General features: G+C 34.1%; 1 protein-coding gene across 1 annotated transcript in view; it reads left to right on the top strand.

Annotated features, from left to right (window-relative positions):
• Positions 1–23,775, top strand: part of EPHA7 (EPH receptor A7) — a 166,954-nt gene extending 143,179 nt beyond the window's left edge. Inside the window, exons 10-17 of the mRNA XM_029224145.1 lie at positions 3,581–3,706; positions 4,524–4,709; positions 5,290–5,351; positions 6,827–7,036; positions 7,753–7,902; positions 16,307–16,500; positions 17,952–18,107; positions 20,251–23,775. Of these exons, the coding sequence (XP_029079978.1) occupies positions 3,581–3,706; positions 4,524–4,709; positions 5,290–5,351; positions 6,827–7,036; positions 7,753–7,902; positions 16,307–16,500; positions 17,952–18,107; positions 20,251–20,365 (1,199 nt within the window). The 3' untranslated portion in view covers positions 20,366–23,775. The remainder of the gene's footprint in view (positions 1–3,580; positions 3,707–4,523; positions 4,710–5,289; positions 5,352–6,826; positions 7,037–7,752; positions 7,903–16,306; positions 16,501–17,951; positions 18,108–20,250) is intronic.
• The last annotated feature ends 411 nt before the right edge of the window (positions 23,776–24,186 follow it).

Here is a 24,186-nt window from a genome sequence, read left to right as displayed (position 1 = left end):
TATTGAAAAATAATTTTATTTATTATTTTTCTTAGTAACTGTCATCTTTATGAAAATTTCTCATGGGGAGATAAATTTCCTGTAAATGGCATAAGAATTACATCTATTTTTGTGTTATGTATCAAACTCTTATGTCAGTTTCTAAGAAGATATTGTCATATACCCCTTCTAAAGTCACAGGAATATGGAAGCATCAATCAGGGAAATGTGTGGTTGAAAGAACACAAATTGTGAACACCATTATTATCATTCCTAAGTTTCTTCAGTGTGTTATTAATTGTTGAACCAATAGTTCCCTTAACTTTAGTTTCCAAAAGAAAAGTGGCTTTACATATTACATATCCAAATTGATGATGAAACTCTGTAAAATTTCAACCACTGATGGGACACTAGAAATTATAGTGAAAGGTATGACCAAAGGGTGCTTTATCATGAAGTTTAAGTTTCAAGGCCCCTCACTTTCACAGACTCCTTTCAAGGCCCTGGAAGAGCCCTAGCAAGTTAGTGTGTAGAATATTTTTTCTTAAAGAAAGTATCCCAAATTGTAGAAGGTTCAAGCCCCACAAAACTTAAATCTGCCCCTGATTATGACTGAATACCTGTGATTCTGCCCCCTCCCCCCCGGGATGATTTGATATGCTCCCAACGTCGGTGCGTCCTCTTGCTAATCTGGCAGTGATTTTGTGACAAGTCCCAGTAATGAGAGTACCATAGGCCGTTTACACCTAGAGGATATACAGAAAAAGTGGAAGTTACATTTTTTTTCTCTTTCATGACATGAGAGAATACTTTTAACACTTTCCCAGACAGAAAGGAGAGGATCAAAACTTGAATGCATTAATTTTTGTATCTAGTTTAAAATGTATATAGAAGACTGACATAAGACTATAGTTGCTGGAATCCTTGACTCTATCTATATGTGAATAATTGGATGGCAAAATCATTTAATAACACCTTAATCAGTATGTCACTTTTCTTTTCTTTATTGAGGGTATCTGAGACATCCCCAAATGATCAAATGCTGCCTCTTAGTTTTTTTACTTTTAGCGTGAAGGTTAATGCTGAAGGTAAATTAAAACATGGCTTGCCTAAAACATGATGTATAGCCTAATGCTTAATTGTCATCACTCAGTTTTGATATTTTGATGCCATTCCCTTTTTTTACATTTGACATCCAGTTTGTAATTAGAAAAAAATAAAGCTGCATGTGTTACCTGCTAACATAGAAAAGATAAACTTGAGGTATATATAAACAGTTTTCATCTCTAGAGCAAAATATCAGTGGTGGTTTTAAGATGTTTAACATTCATGAGAAATGTAAATGAGATATTAAAACACAGAAAAGCTCCTACTCTTAAATCAGGAAAAACAATAGACCAAAATATTCAGAAATTACATCAAAATTTTTCTTATTTTAAAGCATCCATTTTGAAACGAGTAATGAAAAAAAAAAGTACACTTAAGATATCCTATCTTGGTAAATCCTTGATATTTTCGAATTACCCTTTTTACAAGGATATCTTTTCTTGTCATTTGTTAAGAACCAGGCATTTTATTTGATTTTATGACTGTATTTACAATACGTAAAGCACAAAACTCTGGTCACCAGCTATTTACAAGTTGGTGTCCTTTTATTCCTTTAGTATACAAACAATTTCCTTAGGTGCTAAGACACCAGATTGAATTTTTACAGAAACATGAAAGCAACCATTTTACTAGCTTTTAGAGCACTGAATTTAATAGAATGTCCAGTCATTTGTATCAGGCGCCCTCCACTCTCCATGGCCCCAAGTGTTACATTTAAAGATATAAACATGATGGAGGAGTTTAGTGAAGCAATTCCAATTTACATTTTGTTTCCTCCTACCATTTCTTCTAACAATGTCTTTGAATCCAAGCCGGGCAGTATTTCATGTTTTTATGCCAAAATTGCTCTGGCCTGTCAAAATGTTTTATGACAGCTTGAATAAAGAACCATCAGAGACCCGTTTGAGATGCAGAAGGCTACCTCCAATCCAGCTCCCTTATCACAAAACCAAGCCAAAAAGAAAGAAAAAAAAAAAACAAACAATGAAAGAAAGGAAGAGAATAAAAAGGGAGAAGATGGCTCATTCTCCATCTGCCTACCAATCTAGGAGGTTAACCTATTGTTTTCTTCCCTTCTCTCTTTTTCTCTTCCCCCCTTTCCCTGTACTCCTTTTTCTCTCTTTTCTCTTTCTATCCCCTCTCTCTTTTCTTCTTGTGTTTTTTTTTTCATGTTCAGCTTTAGTAACAAATGAGCATCTGTCAGTTTTATAGACTGCAACAGTAATTGTTTAAGACAATCAATTTTGGATAAACAATCAACTACAGCAGAATAACTCAAGATTTTTAAATCCCATTTTTCCTTTATACATTCTGCTTCTTTTTGTTTGTTATATGCTTATTTTAAAAATATAATTTCAATTTGATGTGATGACATAAGCACAGTTAGGCTGCAGTGTAATACATAAAGAAATATATTGTTCTCCAAATAGTAAGATTTAATGAAAAGATTGTTCAGTGGCTTTGTTAAAAACAATAAAGTTTTTTTGAGGATACAGTGTATCTTTTCATTGCATTAATATAACCAAATATATGCCTATCTATCTTATCTTTGTCTTTAACCAAATGACTAGATTTGGAATACATTATTGTAATTGATTTAAAGTTGACATAGCATTATCTGTTACCTGCATGCTTCTGGGTGCATTTTAAGAAGATTTTAACTTTTAAGATGATTCTATGTTGTTTGAATTTTGACTACCTTTTCTGAGGCATATTGGCTACCTCCTCATAGCAGTTAAGATCTTCCAGAGCCTTATAATTGAAAGTTCATATAAACCATTCCTCTTTCAAATTACTGTCATACATGGTTAGCAGATCCCAGGAATATTGTAAATTTTCTAACTTTACTCTGCACTTTGTACATCTGGCCTCTATTGCCCTTCAAGATGAAGAAGAAACTGTGTCATAGTAGATTTCTCTCTGGTTCTGTGATAGCAGTCCCTCACATCTTGTATTAATTTATATGTCTATGTCAATGGTGGTTGGTCTTTAAAAAAATAAATCAAAAGAATAAGTAACGTGTCTAACTGTTTTTAATATTGCTGTCAGTGTAGTAGGCTACCTGTAAATGAAATGTCTTCTTTTCCCAGTGTATTAATTTGATTGATTGACTGAATGATAGATTTACAAATGTGTTTCCAAGTCCATTACAAACCTCAGTATGGCTTGAACTATGCCATGATAGCAGTGAATTTAATTAAACCTCCAGTCTGATAAGAGTCATGTCAGAGAATTTCGGTGATGTCTTTTGTTGATTTACTGGAAAAGCAATTCAGTTAGTAAACTATGAACTGGATCCTATGTTACCTATAGAAGCTTGCAGATAATACCTATACGCCCGCAGACTGAAGTAGTCTGTTAAAACTGCTGTGAATCAGGTGATGTGGAAGCAAGTTCACTGTTCCAAGGAGCACTCTGCATAATGAAATTCCTGGGCTGACTGCACAATAAGTGCTTTGCTTCATCACAGTCATGCTTTCTTACATCATTACAGTTAAATTTCCAGGCACCAAAACCTACATTGACCCTGAAACCTATGAGGACCCAAATAGAGCTGTCCATCAATTCGCCAAGGAGCTAGATGCCTCCTGTATTAAAATTGAGCGTGTGATTGGAGCAGGTAAGGCTGTTGTAGCTTCCTTGTTCAGCTGTTCCTTTTAGCCAAGATCGAAAGTCATACATCATAATGACAGGCAAATAATTATAACTCAAGTATAGAACCTTTGCATTTACCTGAACTGTTAGAAGCAATGAGCCTGTACTTGTTTATGAAATCTTAAGAAAAAAGTGAAAAAGAAGCATGTGGTGCAGAGAATCGTGTATCTTTTGGATTTTTACGATATCGTTCTGTTATAAGCTATTTCATAATAGTTCTGGCCTGTCCAAGAAATGACTTCGTATTTAAAATAATTAGAATATCCCGAATTTTGCTGGAATATACATCTCCTCTGACTTGATTTACCATCTTCCTGCTAAGCTTTAGGTATTAGCCGTTATGCTGTGTAATTCCATGTAGAAAATTATTATGTATGAATTATTTAAAAGGAGCATTATTTTCTATGGATATAATGTATCTTCAGAATAATTATACATTTTTGGATCAAGTCCATTCAATCTAGCAGACATAAGTAGATATGAATTCCAGATTTTTAAATCTTTGAGAAGTATTTGCTTCTCAAGCTGTGAAAACAACAGCAATGTTTAGAATTTGCTAATGTGCCCTTATACTCTAGTAAGCAGTGTACGTTATGCAGCATATTTCAAACCTGAATGTTGTTTCTGAAAGAGTTTTTGTTAACCCAGTTTAAAAAAATAATAGTTTGTGTAACAGATAGTTTAGGAAAGTTTAAAAGTGCTTTTAAAGAATTTAATGCATTTACTTTGAGAGAGGAAATATTTCTGAAATTAAAATACACCTGCCTGTTCTGTTACTTCAGGAGAATTTGGAGAAGTCTGCAGTGGTCGTTTGAAACTTCCAGGGAAAAGAGATGTTGCGGTAGCCATAAAAACCCTGAAAGTTGGTTACACAGAAAAACAAAGGAGAGACTTTTTATGTGAAGCCAGCATCATGGGGCAGTTTGACCACCCAAATGTTGTCCATTTGGAAGGGGTTGTTACAAGAGGTAGATATTGATTATATATTTCATTTATCCAGCGAACTGTCAGAAATTAGTGTTATTTCATAGATACTAAAAAATCAAATTGTAAATACATTGCATATTCTTAATGAATTTTTTTTCTTGATATGTAACTGACTAAATTTTCTTTTGTGTTACCATCTCAGAAAAAAAATCAGGACAAATGAATGCAGGTTTAGAGCTAAAGAATATATCTGATAGATAGATGGAGTGACAGATATTTTCATTTAGCTTCAAAGCCACAAAAGTAATACAGTTTAGTCTTCACATTTTCTGTAAAGTGTCATTTTCTCTGAGCTTTGTTCACAAGGCAGGAGTCAGAAGAACACATTGACTTTTACTGTTTAATTTTGTGAATCATGACCACATTCCAAACAGACAGTTAATGACTCTTTGCATTTAGCAGCACTAAAAGCGTTAGAAATACTCACCACTCACCCAGTCAGTCTTTCAAAAGAGCACCATGTGTTTTATCTGGAGTGAGAAAGAGGATAAATACGAAGTTTAGATTACAGTTTTGGAAGCAACACTGTTTTTTCTTATGTATATATTTTTGTAATTTTAGGGAAACCGGTCATGATTGTAATAGAATTCATGGAAAATGGAGCCCTAGATGCATTTCTCAGGGTAAGTAACAAAGTTATTCTCCCATTCTAAATATACATGCTACCAATGTAATTTTCTGAACCTTTCTTTGCAGTGTAAAATGTGAACAGTGTAAACTTTAACAGGTCACAAAATTGTCTTTGAAAAGCAGATTAAAAGAGTCTTAGACTGCATTGAACTAGAATATTTTTGAGCATTTAAGTGATACAATGTAGTTAAAAAATAGTTTCCATTGACATATTACCACAAGTATGGAGGATACCTGAAGCCCTGTAATTTGAATACCTGTTGTAGTGTAGCATTTTACTTTTTCAGTACAATTATAAATGAAATACAGACGTAATACAGAGAAGACTGAGAAGTGAGATAGCCATTCAATGTTGGTAGGATGATCCCAGCTCTGCTCTGTGGAACCATTTCTGTTATATTGTTATGTGAACACCAAGCCTAAAATAAAGAATTATGAACCTTTTTAGAGTTACAAGTATGTTATTTTTATAAATAATAAATTCTAAATGTAAAAACATATGTATTTTTACATTCAGAGACTTTCCACCTAAGAACGTGAACACATGTTAACATTTTTTCAAATGGCAAAGAGAAAATAATGAGAACATACATGATCTAGAATGATAAGTTCAACCCATTTTAATAAGGATTCAGAGGATTTCGAGAGGTCTTTATTGCTGCATCTTGATGATATGCAAGATGCAACTGTCATCTTGCATATGACATGCAAGATGATATGCATAACTGTCAACTCTCTGGAAGAAAGCGTCACCTAGCAAGCTCATCTGCTCAATCCACGGTCCTCATGCACCATATCTGCAATTCAGTTGGAGAAATCTGTGGGTTAAAAAGATATGGTGGCCAGTTGGTTGCAAAGAGTGCTCAATTCTACTTGCTAGTACATGTATTTTAGAGAATCTTGGTTATAAGTAATGTACCTACAGATAGCAATGAAAAGTATAAAGTGAAAACCAAGTCAGCCAGTATAATCCTTTTCTACCTCTTAGTTTCTCTTCATCTTTACTCAAAAGTTTTTTCACCTTTACATTTTTTACCATTTGGAGAAAGAAAGCTAATATATGTATCTTTATCCCTTTTATATGTTTAGATTATTTGTGTAATTTTTGGCAAGTGAGGAAAACAGTTAGCTGTCAGGGATCATTTTTTTTATATTCCATTCCCTAACTTCGATTTAAAAATTAGCATATACTTTTGGATTTTCACAATCTGAAATTATTATTAGTTAATGTTAACAGCACATCCATATAAATAACTAAATGATTATCAGAACTCTATTTTATATTACCTGACTATCAAGTTAAATCAGCACCTGTTATGTTTTTCACAAGTGTCTACACTACGTAGAAAATTAACTGGTGATTCCTAGTATACAATAGAAAATGACTAGGGTGCAGACATTTTTCATGGTGATTTTTTTTCCCTTTCAAAGTATAGCTAACTGGACTTTCATCTTTGTCTTCCTGTAGAAACACGATGGGCAATTTACAGTCATTCAGTTAGTAGGAATGCTGAGAGGAATTGCTGCTGGAATGAGATATTTGGCCGATATGGGATACGTTCACAGGGACCTTGCAGCTCGTAATATTCTTGTCAACAGCAATCTTGTTTGTAAAGTGTCAGATTTCGGCCTGTCCCGGGTTATAGAGGACGATCCAGAAGCTGTCTATACAACGACTGTAAGAAAAAGTGTATTACTGCACCTTTTCATATTCCTGCGATTTTCCTACCAAGAAAGCAGGGCCTAATAATACAAAGCTAAATGGGAGAAAAGAGGCAAATTGATCTCAGCTTTTTGTTGTTGCTATTTTTTTCCTTTTGGAAGAATCTTTGTTGCTTTTACAATCTACATATAGGCTAAGACGAGAAGTAATGATAAAAATGAGAACAGCTCATTTTATATTGGGATGTTCATATAAATAATATACACATACAACATTTGGTTACTAGCAGTCATAATTGTAGCAGAAAAATATAATCCCGTTTTAATAAAGGTTTTAATAAAAGATTAACTATGCTAATTCTTATAACTTTTGTAAGATTAGAAAAAGGGAAAATATGAGGATTTACTTATATACTATTAATATTATTCCAATATTTCATTCCATTTTAGTAGCTGTTTTGTCTAATTTGTCATTGTCCTCTCGACTAGACTCTTGCCCTACAACCACATAGGTCCATTATTGATTTGCCTTAAAAATGAAACTTTAACTGTGACATTTTAAAAAACAGATTAGTAACTTTAAATGCACTTAGAGAAATTCAAGATGAATAGACCTGATACTGCTGAATTGCCAACCAAATACACAAGTGTTTAACTGTAGCTTAATGGTTCTGCTATAAATGTTTTATACATTATTATACATACTTAAAATGTCAATTTCTTTTTATACAGGGTGGAAAAATTCCAGTGAGGTGGACAGCACCTGAAGCCATCCAATACCGGAAATTCACATCAGCCAGTGACGTATGGAGCTATGGAATAGTCATGTGGGAAGTTATGTCTTATGGAGAAAGACCTTACTGGGACATGTCAAATCAAGATGTAGGTATTACACTACTTAAACAAAAAGGATTTATTTAATACATTAATATTCATATTATGGGAACGTGTAGGTAATGGCTCATATGAAGAAACTTTTATAGAATCATAAAAAGATGATTGTTGAGTTTTCACAATTATTACCACAAATTACCACAATAATTACCATAAATTAATGGTTCAGTTAATTTCATTTTGTCTTCATTTTGAAGAATTGCTTTTTCTTTTTTAATTTAAATTCTCTGGACACAATAGAAGCCTGCAAAGGATATTTCTCCTTAATAAAGGTAATCATGCTGAGCTTGCACACCTGTAGTGGGAGAGTCACACGAATAAAAGAATCGTTTGCAGAGGGGAGGGTTAGGAAGGTTGTGTTTGATTTTGTTGTTACAGCTTGTCTTTCTTTTTTTTAATTTCCTGATAAAATCTGTTTAAATTATCTATTGTTGATTGACTTACTTAAATTTTAATTTCATGAGATAACCTAGATTTTATGATCAATATTGGTGTTTCATAGTGATATTTTAGAATGTAATCACAATGGGACTATCTTTGGAAATTTCTTCTAGAAATACAACTTATTAAATGTGTATCTTGTTACTAAGGCATAAGATACGTTGTTATCCTTTAAGAAACTGATGATAGTTCTTGAGCGTATACATCTCACACCAAGAAACCATTTATAAAACAATATAGCATAAGTGCAAGTAAATATTTGCTTCTCTAAGTTGAATTTTACGAAATTAACATTTTTGTAAGCCAGAAGCTTTCAAGTACTGGCAGATTCATGTGGCTTAATTTATTGAAAATATGAGTGAAATTTAGATAAAAGTAGAGCAAATGCAAAGTCTAGGAAGGTACCCTGGATTTGAACTAGAAATATGGAGAAGACCTTGGTTCATAGTTGATTAGAGAATTTGCCAAGGGAGCCCTTTGGAAAGTCCAGAAATAAAGGCTTAGTGAAGTGTTTGGGGACCAACCAAATAGACTCCTATGCATCTCCTATAAGGGAGATGCATACATCGTTAGTGATTTGAAACGAAGGTTAGGTTGGGGCAAATTGACGAAAGCCTTTTTTTGAAGGAATTTGGAAATGGTAAAAATGCACGCTCTTGAAGAATAGAGTAAAAAACTAAGTGCTGCTTGAAGAAATTCTATATTACCATTGAAAAGAAAGATGTGACAAGCAAACCGGTTTGGAGTAGTCAATTCTCGAGGTACTATAAACATGGACAGCAATAGATGCTGACTAACATTAAAGTTGAGTTATTTTTCAAAAACAGATCATGATCATTGTTATATAAAATTAGTATCCTTTTTTATTTTAGAATTTTCCACATCAAGTTCCTATGGTTCTTAAAACTGATAAATAGCTATTTTTAGACAACTAAAATGAGACAGCTTGTTGGTAAGGTAATTTTCAATACATTTTTTAACAAATTTTTGAATTGGCTGAAAAATTCACAGCCTAAAGAGGGGGAGCTTTGAAATCAGTGAAATCTTTTGCTATTTCGAATTGAATGATGACATAAAATTTTTTTATTTGGGGTTTTTTTTTTGGTTTTGGTTTTTCAAAGATAAAATTCTGAATGATGAGTCCGTTTGGCAGAGGCAAAGTTGTTAATATTTGACAGGTCTCAGTGTCAAAGATTTCATGGACTGTCAAAATGTGGGCAAACAAATCCTTGGGGCAGAGAAAGAGAAATATTTACATTTCCCTAGACACTCGGTACAGTTTCATTTCTTTTGACACCTTCCTTCTGTACTAGATTCAAACATAAAGGGAATGACAGGAATATAAGATGACTTAAATTCAAAGTTCCCTTAACTTCTAAAAATAAATAATAGAAATGGTTAAGAAGAAAAAAAATCAATATCTTCAATTTAGTTTTTAGTATTCCCTATTGTTTTTCTTGAAAATTAAATATCATAAATGTATATTTAGTCTATCAAGCATTAATAAATATTTTTACTGATCAAATGAAATTTTTATAGGCACAATGAAGTTTACTTCTGACCTAGAATATTTTAGCACCATCTTTCTTCTTTTTTTAATCACAAAGGTCGGAATTATTAAATTATTAAATTCAAACACAAGAAATTACCTATGCAGTTCAATTTTTATAGTGAAATTGATATTAATATTCTTCTTAAAGCATAATATTCATTATTTTATACTTATGTTAAACTGGTATTTGAGCAATTATATGTTTAATCTTCAATATACAAATGGTGGGGAAAACTGGATAATTTAAAATAATGAATTCCATTCTAGCAAAAAAATTCTCTAGAGAAAAGCTTTTTTCTTGGAGTCTCTGGGTAGGAGACCATGGAGAGACTTAAGTGACCTGCCAACTCCCTGATGCATATGGAAATCCTCTGTATATGTGAATATATGTTATTTTTCTGGGAATGTTGCTTTCATCAGATATTCAGAGACATTAATGTTTTAAAAATCAGTCTAGATTGATCGAGAGAATCACCCTTGATTGAATCAACTCACTTTATATTGTTTAAATTTAGTTGCTAGAAATTTGTTAGGGATTTTAGAAAGCCCTCAAATTTCAATACCTCGGATTACAGGAGACTTTTCTTAAGTCACCATGAGAACAAGATCTAAGTTGATAGTTAATATTTGTCAGGAACTCCACAGAATTCTAGGCTGAAAGCTAAATAAAGTGAGGTTTCTGTGATCACTCTGAAGAAATAAAAAAGAGGTACACTAGTCCCTTAGTATCCATGGGACATTGGTTCCAGGACTTTGGCAGATACCAAAATCTGAGGATGCTCAAGTCCCTTATACAAAATGACATTGTATTTGCACTAAACTTGTGCCCATCCTCCTGTATACTTTAAATTATCTCTAGACTACTAATGATACCTAATACAATATAAATACTATGTAAATAGATATGAATACAACGTAAATGCAGTGCAAATAATTACTGGTGTGTGGTAAATTCAGGTTTTGCTTTTTGGAATTTTCTGGTTTTCCTTTTTCTTTTGAAATGTTTTCATCCATGGCTGCTGAATCTGAAGATGTAGAATCCTCCCAGGATATGGAGGGCTGACTGTATTGTAAAATCAATGAGGTAGGTAGTGCCAGGAGGCTTTAGTTGCACTCTAAAGCAGGGAATAAGCAAGAAAATCTTGGGAAAAGATAATATGCATATGTATGACGTTCCCCACACCCAAATAGGTTTATCACAGGATTACTCCTCACTGTTTTTCATGTGCCCATAAATTTCCTGAGTTTTAACTGCAATGGAATCAGTTAGAATCTAGGTATTTGCAGTTAAAACCAAAAGGGTAGGCTTTCCCAATAAATTTCCAACTTTCATTCTTCTGTAAAATCTGTAGGTGTTAAAAAAAAACAAAAAATCTGTAGGTGTTTAGCCCTTTCCATTAATGACCTTTCAAAGACAGAACTTATATGTATAAATGCAGTCAAATATAATACATAATACACAAATTGGAAATACTTATATTTGGCATTCACAGCAGCTGTCTTTTAATTGAATTTATGTCTTAATTAGTCCGAATATAATTTTCATAGTCAAATTATGAAATTTTAAAATTCTTCATTATATGGATTACTTTTTTCCTGTTTATAGTACTCAACAAAGTCATTTCTTCTTACCTTAAGGTAGGCCAATAAATCATCCAATTTACTGGTAGGTAGTCACAAGGATAGTAAAAAATTAAGCACCCATAAAGATAGGAGACATAAAGATAATTCTTTAAAGTGGTCCATGAAAAGACATTTAAGAGCTTTGAAAATATAATATGCTTGTAACTAAGTTTATCCTCAGCTAAACTGTGAGCCCTCAACTTTTCCTTTTAAAAGTCACCACTGATTTATTACTTTTTTTATATTAAGATATAAAAAATTGTGGATTTTTTGGTAAAACTTTGCTGTAATCCTGTAGGTGGGGTCCAAAATATTTAATTGCCTAAAATGTGGGTCATGTTATTGTGAGGTTAATGAGATGAAAATGGGCATAAGTGGAGAACAGAAGCCAATCATGTTATCTCCCATTTTGAGGTATTATAGGCCCATTATCATGGGGTCTGCCTGTGCTCCTTTTTCTTTTAACTAGTGTCATACTGTAGTAATACTGAAATACATCTCGGCAAGCAAATGTGTGTTTTCCAAGTATTTCTCTGCAGTCTAAGAAGTGTCCCCTGTTGGATCCCAGTGTTCTTTTAAAATGTCATTTACCCTAGTCACTTCCTATCCCTCTGGGAATGATCTAGAATTAGAAATTGCTATGAATATTTTCCTTTTTTTCTTTGACTTTTATTATAATGCTAAGGCCATACCTCGACAGGCAAATCCAAGGGGTTTCTAGTAATTTCACAAAAAGATGTTTTAAATGAATTCCATGGATAATTACGTAATGCTTTTAGAAGTGTAGGATCAGTCATCTTACTGTGTGTTTTGTTGTTTCTGAGAACGTGTAACTATTTGCACAGCACACTTTTGTTTTCCCAGTTGGAAATATAACGCAGCTCTCAACAGCATGGGCTCTGGTCAGACAGCCTCCATCAAATTCTGTCTCTTCTACTGACAGCTATGTGATGTTTTCCCGGTGCTTAACTTCTCAGCACCTCCGATTCTTTGTCTCTAGAATCGATATAAAAATACCTGCCTAATAAGGTTTTTGTAAAGATTAAATGAGATAATTAAAACAATGCTAATCGTATAGTAAGTATTCAATAAATATTTACTATGATTATTGTATCCTTAAAAGATAACTTGTTTCTCTGGCAGGCTAACCAGATAAAACCTGCGGAACCTCAAGTCTCAGTTCCTGGCTGAATCATCCCTTGAGGGCGGGTTTATCCTCAACAGGCTTGCCTTGAATTATGCCAAACTATGTCCTATAGAGACCAAGGTTCGCAGCACGTTATCTCTGGTGCCCCTGTAGGTAGGAGCGTGATTGTTAATGGCAGCTTTGGAGTCCCAAAGTCCATTCCCAGTCCAGAGCGTCTCTTATTTTAATTATACTTTGCTGCTGCTCCTTTAAAAATTTGTAAACCACTGTGTTTTTTGTTTTTGTTTTTTTTTTGCGGTACGCGGGCCTCTCACTGTTGGGGCCTCTCCCTTTGCGGAGCACAGGCTCCGGACGCGCAGGCTCAGCGGCCATGGCTCACGGGCCCAGCCGCTCCGCAGCACGTGGGATCTTCCCGGACCGGGGCACGAACCCGTGTCCCCTGCATCAGCAGGCGGACTCTCAACCACTGTGCCACCAGGGAAGCCCAACCACTGTGTTTTTGAGAGCTAGAAGTTTCATTTTGTGTTGATAAATGTTCTCTGTTCTAATACTAGGAATCGTCAAATTTCTGTAGTGCAATAGGATAACTACAGTAGTTTACTAACTCTTTCCTTCCTGTAAGAGTTATTTCATGTTACTTTATTCATTGGCACAAAGATTTAAGAATATATTGTGCTCAAAGCCAAAGAATTCTAATTGGAGAGCTGTTGAAGGGTATTTTGTCAAGAGGATCATGATAAGGTTTAGATGTACGTTTCAAAGATTATTTAGAGGGAAATAAAAAAGGAAAGATTTCTCTACCTGCATTGTTCCTTTCAGAACTTCTGAGAAAAAGGTACAAGTGGGGAAATAGGAGGTGGTAGAAAATAGTAAGCATTGCCCCAATCTTATGAGCATGGGGGTGGAGTCCCATCAATTCAGAAAAATACTGCATATGTTCAGATACAGGCAACCTCAAGATAGAGGAAAGCCACTCTTTTCCCCGTAAAAATAAATGTTTACTATTTGGTCATTTTGAATATATAAAGTTTTACCAGTTATTAATTTACTTATTCACAACTTGAGCCACTGTTTAAATAACTTAATCCAGCTTTCCAAAGCACATTATTTTTAGTTTTATCTAACTTAACATAGAGCACTTTTGAATCCTAAAATAGCGCTGTCCCTGGAGTGTTATACAAAGCCACATGAAATTCTTTGCATTTAAAAGTTTTTTTTTTAATTTAATTCCTCCTGTAGTTATATGTTGATGATCTTTACAGAGGTCCCATTTGTGTATGTTTTCTTGTGTGCTTTTTAAAGGGGTATTATTGAGGAATGTTTACAATGATATCCAACATTTGTAGTTACAGAGTCATAAACAGGAAAATTTTAAAACTCTCATACGACTTTCACTAGCATTCAATACCAACACTGATTAAAGTCACTTAGCGCTAAAGTGTTTTCTCCCTAGCTGTTATTCAAAATAAAGTACTGAAGGAAAGATCCCATAGTGTGAGACTTGGTAAAGACATAACTACATAACTATGGGATAATGGCTCCATTACTGCAAAAATAAATATATATTTATGTGTTGTATTTTAATCTATTATGTTCATGGTATTTTCTACCACACTTCCCCCCACCCCATACCAATTTAATAAAACAAAAATAAAGGTAACATTTTAAAAATTGTTGTATTCAAAATTACTAATAAACTTTAGGGTAAATAAGCTTTGAAACAAAAGTACATAAGCAAAAATAAATAATTTTCACCAATCCACTAACCTAATTTTCAGAGTAAAGCCATTTCCAATTACAGCACTGTGTATGTATATATATATATATATATATATATATATACACACACACACACACACACACACACAGAGAGATAGAGAGATATCCATATACATATACGAAAAAATATTTCTACCATTTGAGTATATTGTATTTAGGAAGTAGTATCATCAGAAAGTGGTGACTAATTGTCTGTGCATGTAAGAGAGTCTAGATTGTTCTCATTTCAGCTCTCTGGATGGGATGACTGGAAGTGTCATTAAATGAAAGAGTAAGAGCTTTGGGGAAAGGTAAAAAAATTCAATTTTAAATAAAGTATGAAGGTCCTATGGAAAATCCAGGGGAAGATATCTAGTAAACTAATGGACTTACAGACTAGTGATCAGGGGAGATTTTGGGCTGAAGATTTTATACTTATGAAATTTTTCAAAAAATATTCTATTTATCTCTTTACCTTTTAAACTTTATCAATTTGCATATATAAATTTTCCTTAAAGAAAAGTGGACACGGTTTTTCTTATACAGAGGATTTTGTCTAAAAATTGTTGATGCTAGCTACTTTATTTATTCCATCCTACAACCTTTCACATTTTAATGTGCTATTCTTGAATGTCAGCAAGCATCTTAAGGATATGTTTCCCTACAAATATTAAGTTCATTGACGTTTCTTAAAGCCAGCTTTTGTCTGCCTACTTTAGTCCTGTTTTCTTCAAAAACTCAAGGTTACCTCTTTTTTCTTCCAGAGAGCCATTTTTTCCTACATTTCTATTACTATTATGTTAGTATCAAAGGATTTGTTAATCCCTCTTGAATAATATTTTGATGTTTTACAAGTCCTTCTTATTTGTGTTTTTTTGCTTTCCTATTATTTTCCCTGTGCTGCTCAGATTTGTAACAATGTCTGATTTTAAAATCTTTTTTTGCTTTCCATATAAATAAAAAACCCAAGTCTAAATAAGTAATTTTTGGACTTTCTGATTGCCGTGTACAAATGTTTATGGAGGCTTAGTGTGCATTAACATTCAAAGATTGATACACATAGCCTCTTAGGCTGTCAATAGATATAAATGGGTAGTGATGTGCTGATAAAAGTTTAACAGCCAGCACTCTGAGTGGGAAACTGATTTGTAACCTTTCCCAATTTCCTGGTATAACACTTTCCTCCCTCCAGCCCCCAAGGCTGGTTTCAGTCTGCCTGTGTGAGGTCACGGGACTTGGAGTTGGGAAGTGATCCAATCACCTTTATGAACAGTACAAATTGGTTCTAACACAATACTGTATCTTGTAACACTATACAGTTCATCAGTATATAAGCTTCATATTGTTTAAAATAATAGTGTGCTTGGTAACATTTTCTGTCATAGTACATTCACATATTTGGATATCTTGTTGAAAAGTATCATTTGAACTCTTCAAAAAGTGAAACTTTGTGGTAGGGGCTAATTCTGGGTAACTCAGACCTTCTTTTTACAACTTGAGGAATTCATACATAAATGTATGGGAAGATATGTACATGCACAGCTATATACAATAAAATGGTTCCGTTAACATCTTCCCTTTTGAAAACCTCTGGGATGACGTTAAAAAAGTTTCCATCTGTTGTGCCCTGGGTGAGCTTAATTGCTGCTCCCTATTGCTGAATTAGCTAGGAAATGTCATCATACCCTGCGCTTCACGCACCCCTTAACAGCACGCTTAATATCCATGGATGTTTTGGAAAAAATAAGTAAGTCTTTTGTATAGCAGTGTACTTTACTCTTATCTGGATAAATCACTTTGCCTCCTGGGCAATTCATTTGATTATAATTGAATCTCAGTCAGTAATATTTTAATGTCCTTTTGGCTATTAGGTTATAAAAGCAATAGAAGAAGGTTATCGCTTACCAGCACCCATGGACTGCCCAGCTGGGCTGCACCAGCTGATGCTGGATTGTTGGCAGAAGGAACGTGCGGAAAGGCCAAAGTTTGAACAGATAGTTGGAATTCTAGACAAAATGATTCGAAACCCAAATAGTCTGAAGACACCCCTGGGAACGTGTAGTAGGTAAGAAATAGCTAAAGAAATGAAGTCTGGGAGAAATTCAAACTTCATATGAACCATTTATCTCCTCAGCCCCACTCCAATGGCAAATCGACATTTGTGTTAAATTATTAAAGTCCATATTAAATTTCTTATCTTTATAGAAGTTTTTTTTTCTTTTCAGATGGCTTGCCTTAGTTAAATCAGTGTTTAAAGAGATTTAGTCATTGTTATTGCCTTAAATAAAATTTATGATCAATATCACTCTGTCATTTTAGAAAAATTTCTCAAGTGGATTTGTGTGATTAGGTGGCATTTCACATTTTCAAATTATCAATATTACATGGATTTTTATTGCTGTTGCCCTAGTTTTTTATTATATCCATATTATCTATTGGATTGTTTTGCTTTGAGTTTCATAGTAAAATGATTCCATGAAGTTAAAGATTATTAAGGTAATTCAATATATGATTTAAGAGGTATACCCATTAAAAAGAACCTAACCTCCCCATGCATGCTTCATGGTGATGGTAATGTAGATTAGTAGTTATTCAGCTTCAGCTGCCAGGTAGACCTATTGCTCTGTTGTCTGTACTGTAGTCAGGCCCTTGCGGAGGTGTATGAACTCACAAGGCGCACAAGGGGTGCCATTAGTACAGTGGGTGCATTATGTTCTCAAAAGCACCCTCTGAACAAGTTAGTCCACAGCCAGATGTGCTTTCTGTACTCCCAGTTACTTTCAGAGAAGCAAATGAACAAATATTTACTGATTACAAATATTGTTGGCCATACTCTGAAAAGTATATGGAAGATGCAATCTGCTGGTCATCATATCTAAATAAAATAGAAATTTTGTAGTTAGTAGGGTTTTGGGTTTTTTTGTTTTTTGTTTGTTTGTTTGTTTTTGCGGTACTCAGGCCTCTCACTGTTGTGGCCTCTCCCGTTGCGGAGCACAGGCTCCGGACGCGCAGGCTCAGCGGCCATGGCTCATGGGCCCAGCCGCTCCGCGGCATGTGGGATCTTCCCGGACCGGGGCACGAACCAGCGTCCCCTGCATCGGCAGGCGGACTCTCAACCACTGCGCCACCAGGGAAGCCCTAGGTGTTTTTCTTAAACTTGTTTTATTGAGGCATGGGTGATTTACAATGTGTTAATTTCTGCTGTACAACAAAGTGATTCAGTTATCCGTATATATACATTCTTTTTCATATTCTTTTCCATTATGGTTTATCACAGGATATTGAATATAGTTCTCTGTGCTCTACAGTAGGACCTTGTTGTTTATGCATTTGGAATTTGTAATTATTGGGCAAACTTTACACATTAGATTTTTATTAGCATATCTGTTTATTTGTTATTACAATATCAATTAAATACGTAATTTTATTTTTTATATCCTTATTTTTGTGGGGCTAAGGCATGCTTTCTTTCATAATTCATGAAAAAATTTGCTTTTCTGTATTATTCTCACCCAGGCCAATAAGCCCTCTTTTGGATCAAAACACTCCTGACTTCACTGCCTTTTGTTCAGTTGGAGAATGGCTACAAGCTATTAAGATGGAAAGATATAAAGATAACTTCACAGCAGCCGGCTACAACTCCCTTGAATCAGTCGCCAGGATGACTATCGAGTAAGCTTAAACCTGCAAAATTATATTGAAGAATGTATCAGGTGCAATCCAAACGTTAGACTTTAGGTCATCTTCCATATATTAAAGAGGTATGAGCCCTAAAATCAGGGAGAAAATTGTCTCTTTAATAAGTGCCTACTATGTCCCAGGCATTTTGCTAAACAGACTTCTGAACATACAATATCTTTTTTAACCTTCATGGCAACAATTTTATTAAGTCAGTAGTTTTACATATGACAAGGCTAAGGCTCAGAGAATTTAAATATTTGCCCTAAACTGACTCAATCGTAAGTGGTAGCTAATTTGTCTCCATAGCCAGAGTTCAAAACACCACCCAGTGAGACTTCCTCTTTCATTAACCGCTGTATTATCTATCTTTTAAATTTTTTATTTTATACTGGAGTAGAATTGATTAACAATGTTGTGTTAGTTTCAGGTGTACAGCAAAGTAATTCAGTTATACATGTATAACTATTCTTTTTCAAATTCTTTTCACATTTAGGTTATTACAGAGTATTGAGCAGAGTTCCCTGTGCTATACAGTAGGTCCTTGTTGGTTATCTATTTTAAATATAGCAGTATATTCATATCAATCCCAAACTCCTGCTGTATTATTTAGATTCCTAGTCACTGGGGAAACTTTCTCCATTGCAAAAGAGGATTTCTTTCACCATGTTTATATCAGACATTAAAAATCTCGAAATTTTAATACCAAAATGCATTATGAAATCCAGTATGAGCACTTTCTGAAGAGGTCAAAGGACGCCTAATTCAATTAACCGTAATAAGAATTTAACTTAAGTTTTGGAAGGTTTGTGATTGATTGATTTTTTTTTTAATTGAATAATGACCTGATAAAACAGTTTTTGAAATTGCTCTGAACTGGAGGTAAAAAGAAGTAAATATTTCTTTCCGGCTCTATAACTGATTATGTGGTCTTAGGAAATAAATTTAGTATCTCTGGACCTCAGCTTCCTTGGCTGCAGCATAACTCTTACAGGCAATGCAGTTCCTCTCAGTCAGTGTGTTTGAAAATGGGAAACAATTATCAAGGTTCTATTAGTGGGATGCTATTTATGTACTGTTGGGAGAAGTGTTTCACATTTTTCAGATGAGAAGAAAGCCAGCAATCACATACTCTTTCCTGGCATGTCAGGAAATGGCATATACATGAATTTCGGCATGTGCATGCGCTCTCGTTTGGTTTTCTGCTAGACACTACGTGGGTAGAGCTGATGTAATTACACCTGTCTCTGCAAAGTAATCTACTCCCCTGAAAAACCGTGCTTCTCAAGGTCTCATTAGACCACGGCTATGAAATACCGCAGTACTCTACTGTGGCTATATTTTAGCTACTTGTAAATACCTAAGCTCAGTCTTTTTGGCTAATAGATACAGCTAGCGTATGGCAAATTTAGGCTATTAAACATAGGTATTGCACACTTTAAGGAATTTTTTTTTTCCAAAATGTGGTCAAATGATTGTACTAAACTGAAGTATACAACCAGTAATATGCTCAGGATTACCACACGTTGATTAAACTCAGTAAAATACTTTGTATGATCCTTGATGATTCTTGATCTACTAGAGCCACGCAATGTTTCCATTCATACTATATCCCATTTAAACAATGAAATATTTTTAACTTTCCTTAGATTCAAGAATACTACATTTCAAGTAACGTTTCCTAGCTGTACCTTAAGTTAATAATAATTTTAAGGCTTTGATAATTTCTTAAATAAAATGTCAAATCAAAGAATTCCCTGGTGGTCCAGTGGTTAGGACTCAGTGCCTTCACTGCCTAGGGCCCGGGTTTGATCCCTGGTCTTGGGGAGCAACCCCACAAGTCGTGCATAGCGGCCAAAAAATAAAGTCACCTCACCCTGTTAAAAAAAAAGTCAAATAGTTTAAAAATAACTGATCATGACAAACTGAGATCCTGAGTAGCAGGGTTTTACAAAGGATAATGTTGATGCAGGTTGCCAGTCCGACCCACTGTGGGAATAGGATCTTAATATCCAAGAACACCAAGATAAGATCTGTGTGCCTAAGATAAACAGATTAATTAAAGAGTTGATGACAGTTTAGTACCAAATAAAATTTTTGTAAGGTAACTAATAAAAACTGTATTTGTCTTTTTCAGGGATGTGATGAGTTTAGGGATCACACTGGTGGGCCATCAAAAGAAAATCATGAGCAGCATTCAGACTATGAGAGCACAAATGCTCCATTTACATGGAACCGGCATTCAAGTGTGATAAGCGTTTCTCCCTTATGAGGGAGACTATGGACCACGAGAGAACAGTACTGGCCTTCAGTATATGCGTAGAATGCTGCTAGCAGACAGTTGATATCCTGGGTCCTTCCTACAGTGAAGAGAAGATTTAAGAAGCACCTATAGACTTGAACTCCTAAGTGCCACCAGAATATATAAAAAGGGAATTTAGGATCCACCACTGGTGGCCAGGAAAACAGCAGTGACAATAAACAAAGTACTACCTGAAAAAACATCCAAACACCTTGAGCTCTCTAACCTCCTTTTTATCTGATAGACTTTTTAAAATGTACATAAAGAATTTAAGAAAGAATATATTTGTCAAATAAAATCATGATCTTATTGTTAAAATCAATGAAATATTTTCCTTAAATATGTGATTTCAGACTATTCCTTTTTAAAATCATTTGTGTTTATTCTTCATAAGGACTTTGTTTTAGAAAGTTGTTTATAGCTTTGGACCTTTGTAGTGTTAATCTATGACACATTACTACACTGGGTACCTTTGAAAGAATCTCCAATTAAAAAAAAAAGCATAGCATGATTGAAGATATATCTCTGTCAGAACATTGGTATCCCTTTTGTGCCATTTAATTGTGTTTAATCAGTGCTGTTTTGATATTGTTTGCTAATTGGCAGGTAGTCAAGAAAATGCAAGTTGCCAAGCGCTCTGATATTTTTTAAAACGAAAGTTTTTTTGTAAAGATCTGACAACACACTATCTTTTCAATGAAAAAAGCAATAATGATCCATAAATACTATAAGGCACTTTTAACAGTTTGTTTATAGAGTGATTTTACTAGACAGAACTTAATAAAAACTCAAATTGTAGGTTTATGATTTTAAAAAGAAAGATGAGGCACTTCATCTAAAGAATGTTGGTGGAGGCAAGTCTCTGAAAGCAAGACTATCCAGTGTTATCTAAAATTTAATCTGAGCACATCACGATTTTTTCAATATCGAGACATTAGGAAATTTAGGAGAAATAGTTGACATATATTTTATATCCTATTCTGTTTAATGCAGTCCAAACATGAAAGGAAAGAATTAAGTTTTATATTAGAACTCTGAAGCATGATAAAAGGGGCAGTTCACAATTTTCACCTTTCAAAAACAAATTTGCTGCACAGAATATCACCACTGCAGTTTTTAAAAAAAAAAGTCTTTTTATATGTGAACGCTGATGTGAGAAGCTTTTTACCATGTAAGGAAGAGGTGAAGGGTCTGGCTTTTTCTTTAAGCTTTATTAAACAAGATTATTTGATTACTGTGTTAGAATTTCATAAGCAATAATTAAATGTGTCTTTATAGCTATTTCAGGAATGTATACATATTGTGAGTAATGCTTTCAAAAGTAACGAAAATCATGAACTACCCCAGAATTGAACTGTTGTATTTCCAAAGAGAATTGGGCTGTTTATAATGATTTTAATAGAGAAAGATCCCAGGGATCGGTCCTAATTGGTCTTGTATGATAATGTGGGCACCCACAAACAAACGATCAAATAACAGAAACAAAACCTGTAAATGTTCCTTTGTAAAACTTGTAAATTTTATTTATACTGTCTTGTTTTGTACACACATTTCTCTGTAGTGGGCTCTGAATACATTGAAAATGCACTATATTTTTCTATTTTACTTGCAGAGCATCACAAAAGAACAGGTATTTTCAGTGCTACATAATGTGTTTTCCCACATTTAGGACCAAAGATGGCTATAGAAAAACTCAAAAGGATTGCGTCCCAACCCCTCCCCACCCCTTTTTTTTCTTTTAAATCACTGTACAGTGTTGTTTGATATTTTAATTTATTTTTTGATTGACTAGAAAAATCATTTTAATTTCACTAAAATGTTTTTTGTCCCTAAGGAGAAATAATCTGTAAAATAATTTTAATTAGCATAATATAGTCACCTAGACACTTCCATTTGTAATCTTTGTAATAGACTGTAAATATATTTTTGGAACTATAACATAATGTGCTTGAGGGTTATTTTTCAGTGTCTGCAGTGTATACAAGTGTTTATACTAAGTACAGCACTTTACAATTCTGATCAGTAGCATTGGCCTTTGTGAGAATGAGTGAAAGAGTTTGAGTGAGTGTTCTTAATTCCGTTTGGATTCTAGACTCACTAAGAATGAAGTTCTTTTCTTGTTCATAGCTTAAGGTGCTTATTTTTTCTATTAAAATTAAATTAACAAAAAGCCATTCTAGAAATAGAAGACATAGTAGGGTACATGCAAACGGTGTCTTTCCTGCTTTTTTCTAGCACTAGATTTATAGTTGAGTAGTCTTTCTTGAGTAGAAGGGCAGAATAAAAGTTTTTTTGAGTTTTTTTTCAAAAATAACTTTTTCCTTCAGCAATATACCTCATCTGCCTTAAATTTTTTACAGCTCTTTACAGGGAAAGGGAGAAGGGATGGGAAAGACACAGCACAATAGGAAGGGTATTGACGCATCACTCTCTCGTTGGTAGGTTTCTTTTCCCAATCAACATTATGATTTTGAAATACATGTATGTGAAACAGATATTCAGAGAAAAATAATTAACCTTGTAATGCTGATTGTAATACTGTCTTCCAGAAAGAGATGAAACGGTATAACGATAAGAATGTACAACTTGCACCTTGAAATCCTTTTTGGTTTTTTTTTGTTTTTTGTTTTTTTGATAAATTAGTGCTCAGGGGAGGAAGGGTAGAGAAAGCAAATGTCAGAAAGAGAATTCAAACGTAATAAAAATGCAAAAGGAATCGGCCTCCTCGCTTAAACAGAGCCACCTTTTTTAGAATGCTGTCTTCACACATGACCTGTGTTTTGCATTCAGGACTGAAATAAAGGTAACTTTTGTTACATCTGAATCTAACATTTTCTCGGCAGTTGATCTGGGCCTTGTTTCCTAGGGCTGGTGGCTTATGCTTGTCAGAGCACTCTGAGTTGAATCATATTGTATACTTATGTAATCTACATTAGCTAGTACTATTTAGGATGCTATTTTAATTGCTCCTCTTATCCGTGTTTTTAAGACAATTAAAATGGTGTAAGTCACCTCTCTTTTTTATTTAGGTAATGCTGATATTCTCCCTTTTGTTTCCTGAGTAGCCTGGAACTGTGCTACTCACTGATGTGCATGTTCAAATAAATTACTGATGTGTATTTTTTTGCTATATGTGGAGAAATCATGGGGAACTCGGGGCGAGATGTGCTTTTTGTTGGTTGAATTTGTCCCTCCTTGCCTAAGAATTACTACAGGGGTCATCCTTTTATAAGGACAAAATGCTTTTGAACAGTGTCTTCAATGTATCAAGCACAAATAACTCTTTCTTCAACACGAAGCATAAGTCTCTTTTTACCAGCTTACAATAATAAACGAGTCTATTAGACAATGTAAAGAAAATCCTGTCTCCAATCATTGGTGGATTCCTTTATGTCCCTTACTCGTTCTTTATTTTCTTACACAATATCATGAAAGGAGATGTTTAGAGTAAAGGTTTTATTTAAATATTTCAGGGAGCCAATCAGAATATGAAGAAAATTATCATCCTTTTCATCCCCTCCTTCTGCACACAGACTTAATTCCACTCTAATTATTACAGAATAACAAGTTAAGACTATGTCTTCAAAGAGCTGGACTGTCAAATATTTTAATTAAAACCTCTTTTGTTCTTTTTTGAATCTACAACTACATGGTACTAACAAGAATATTTGCATGGGAAAGGTAATACTTTGTCATGAGACCCTGACAAATATTTCTTACATTTAGTATAATACAGGAACTTGGAGAGTCTCTGTGTTTAAGATGCTGCAG

Source organism: Monodon monoceros, unplaced genomic scaffold, assembly GCF_005190385.1.
Source record: "Monodon monoceros isolate NGI ecotype Baffin Bay Population unplaced genomic scaffold, NGI_Narwhal_1 Super_Scaffold_15, whole genome shotgun sequence".
Taxonomy (NCBI): Eukaryota; Metazoa; Chordata; class Mammalia; order Artiodactyla; family Monodontidae; genus Monodon; species Monodon monoceros.
This window is presented reverse-complemented; position numbering and strand designations above follow the sequence as displayed.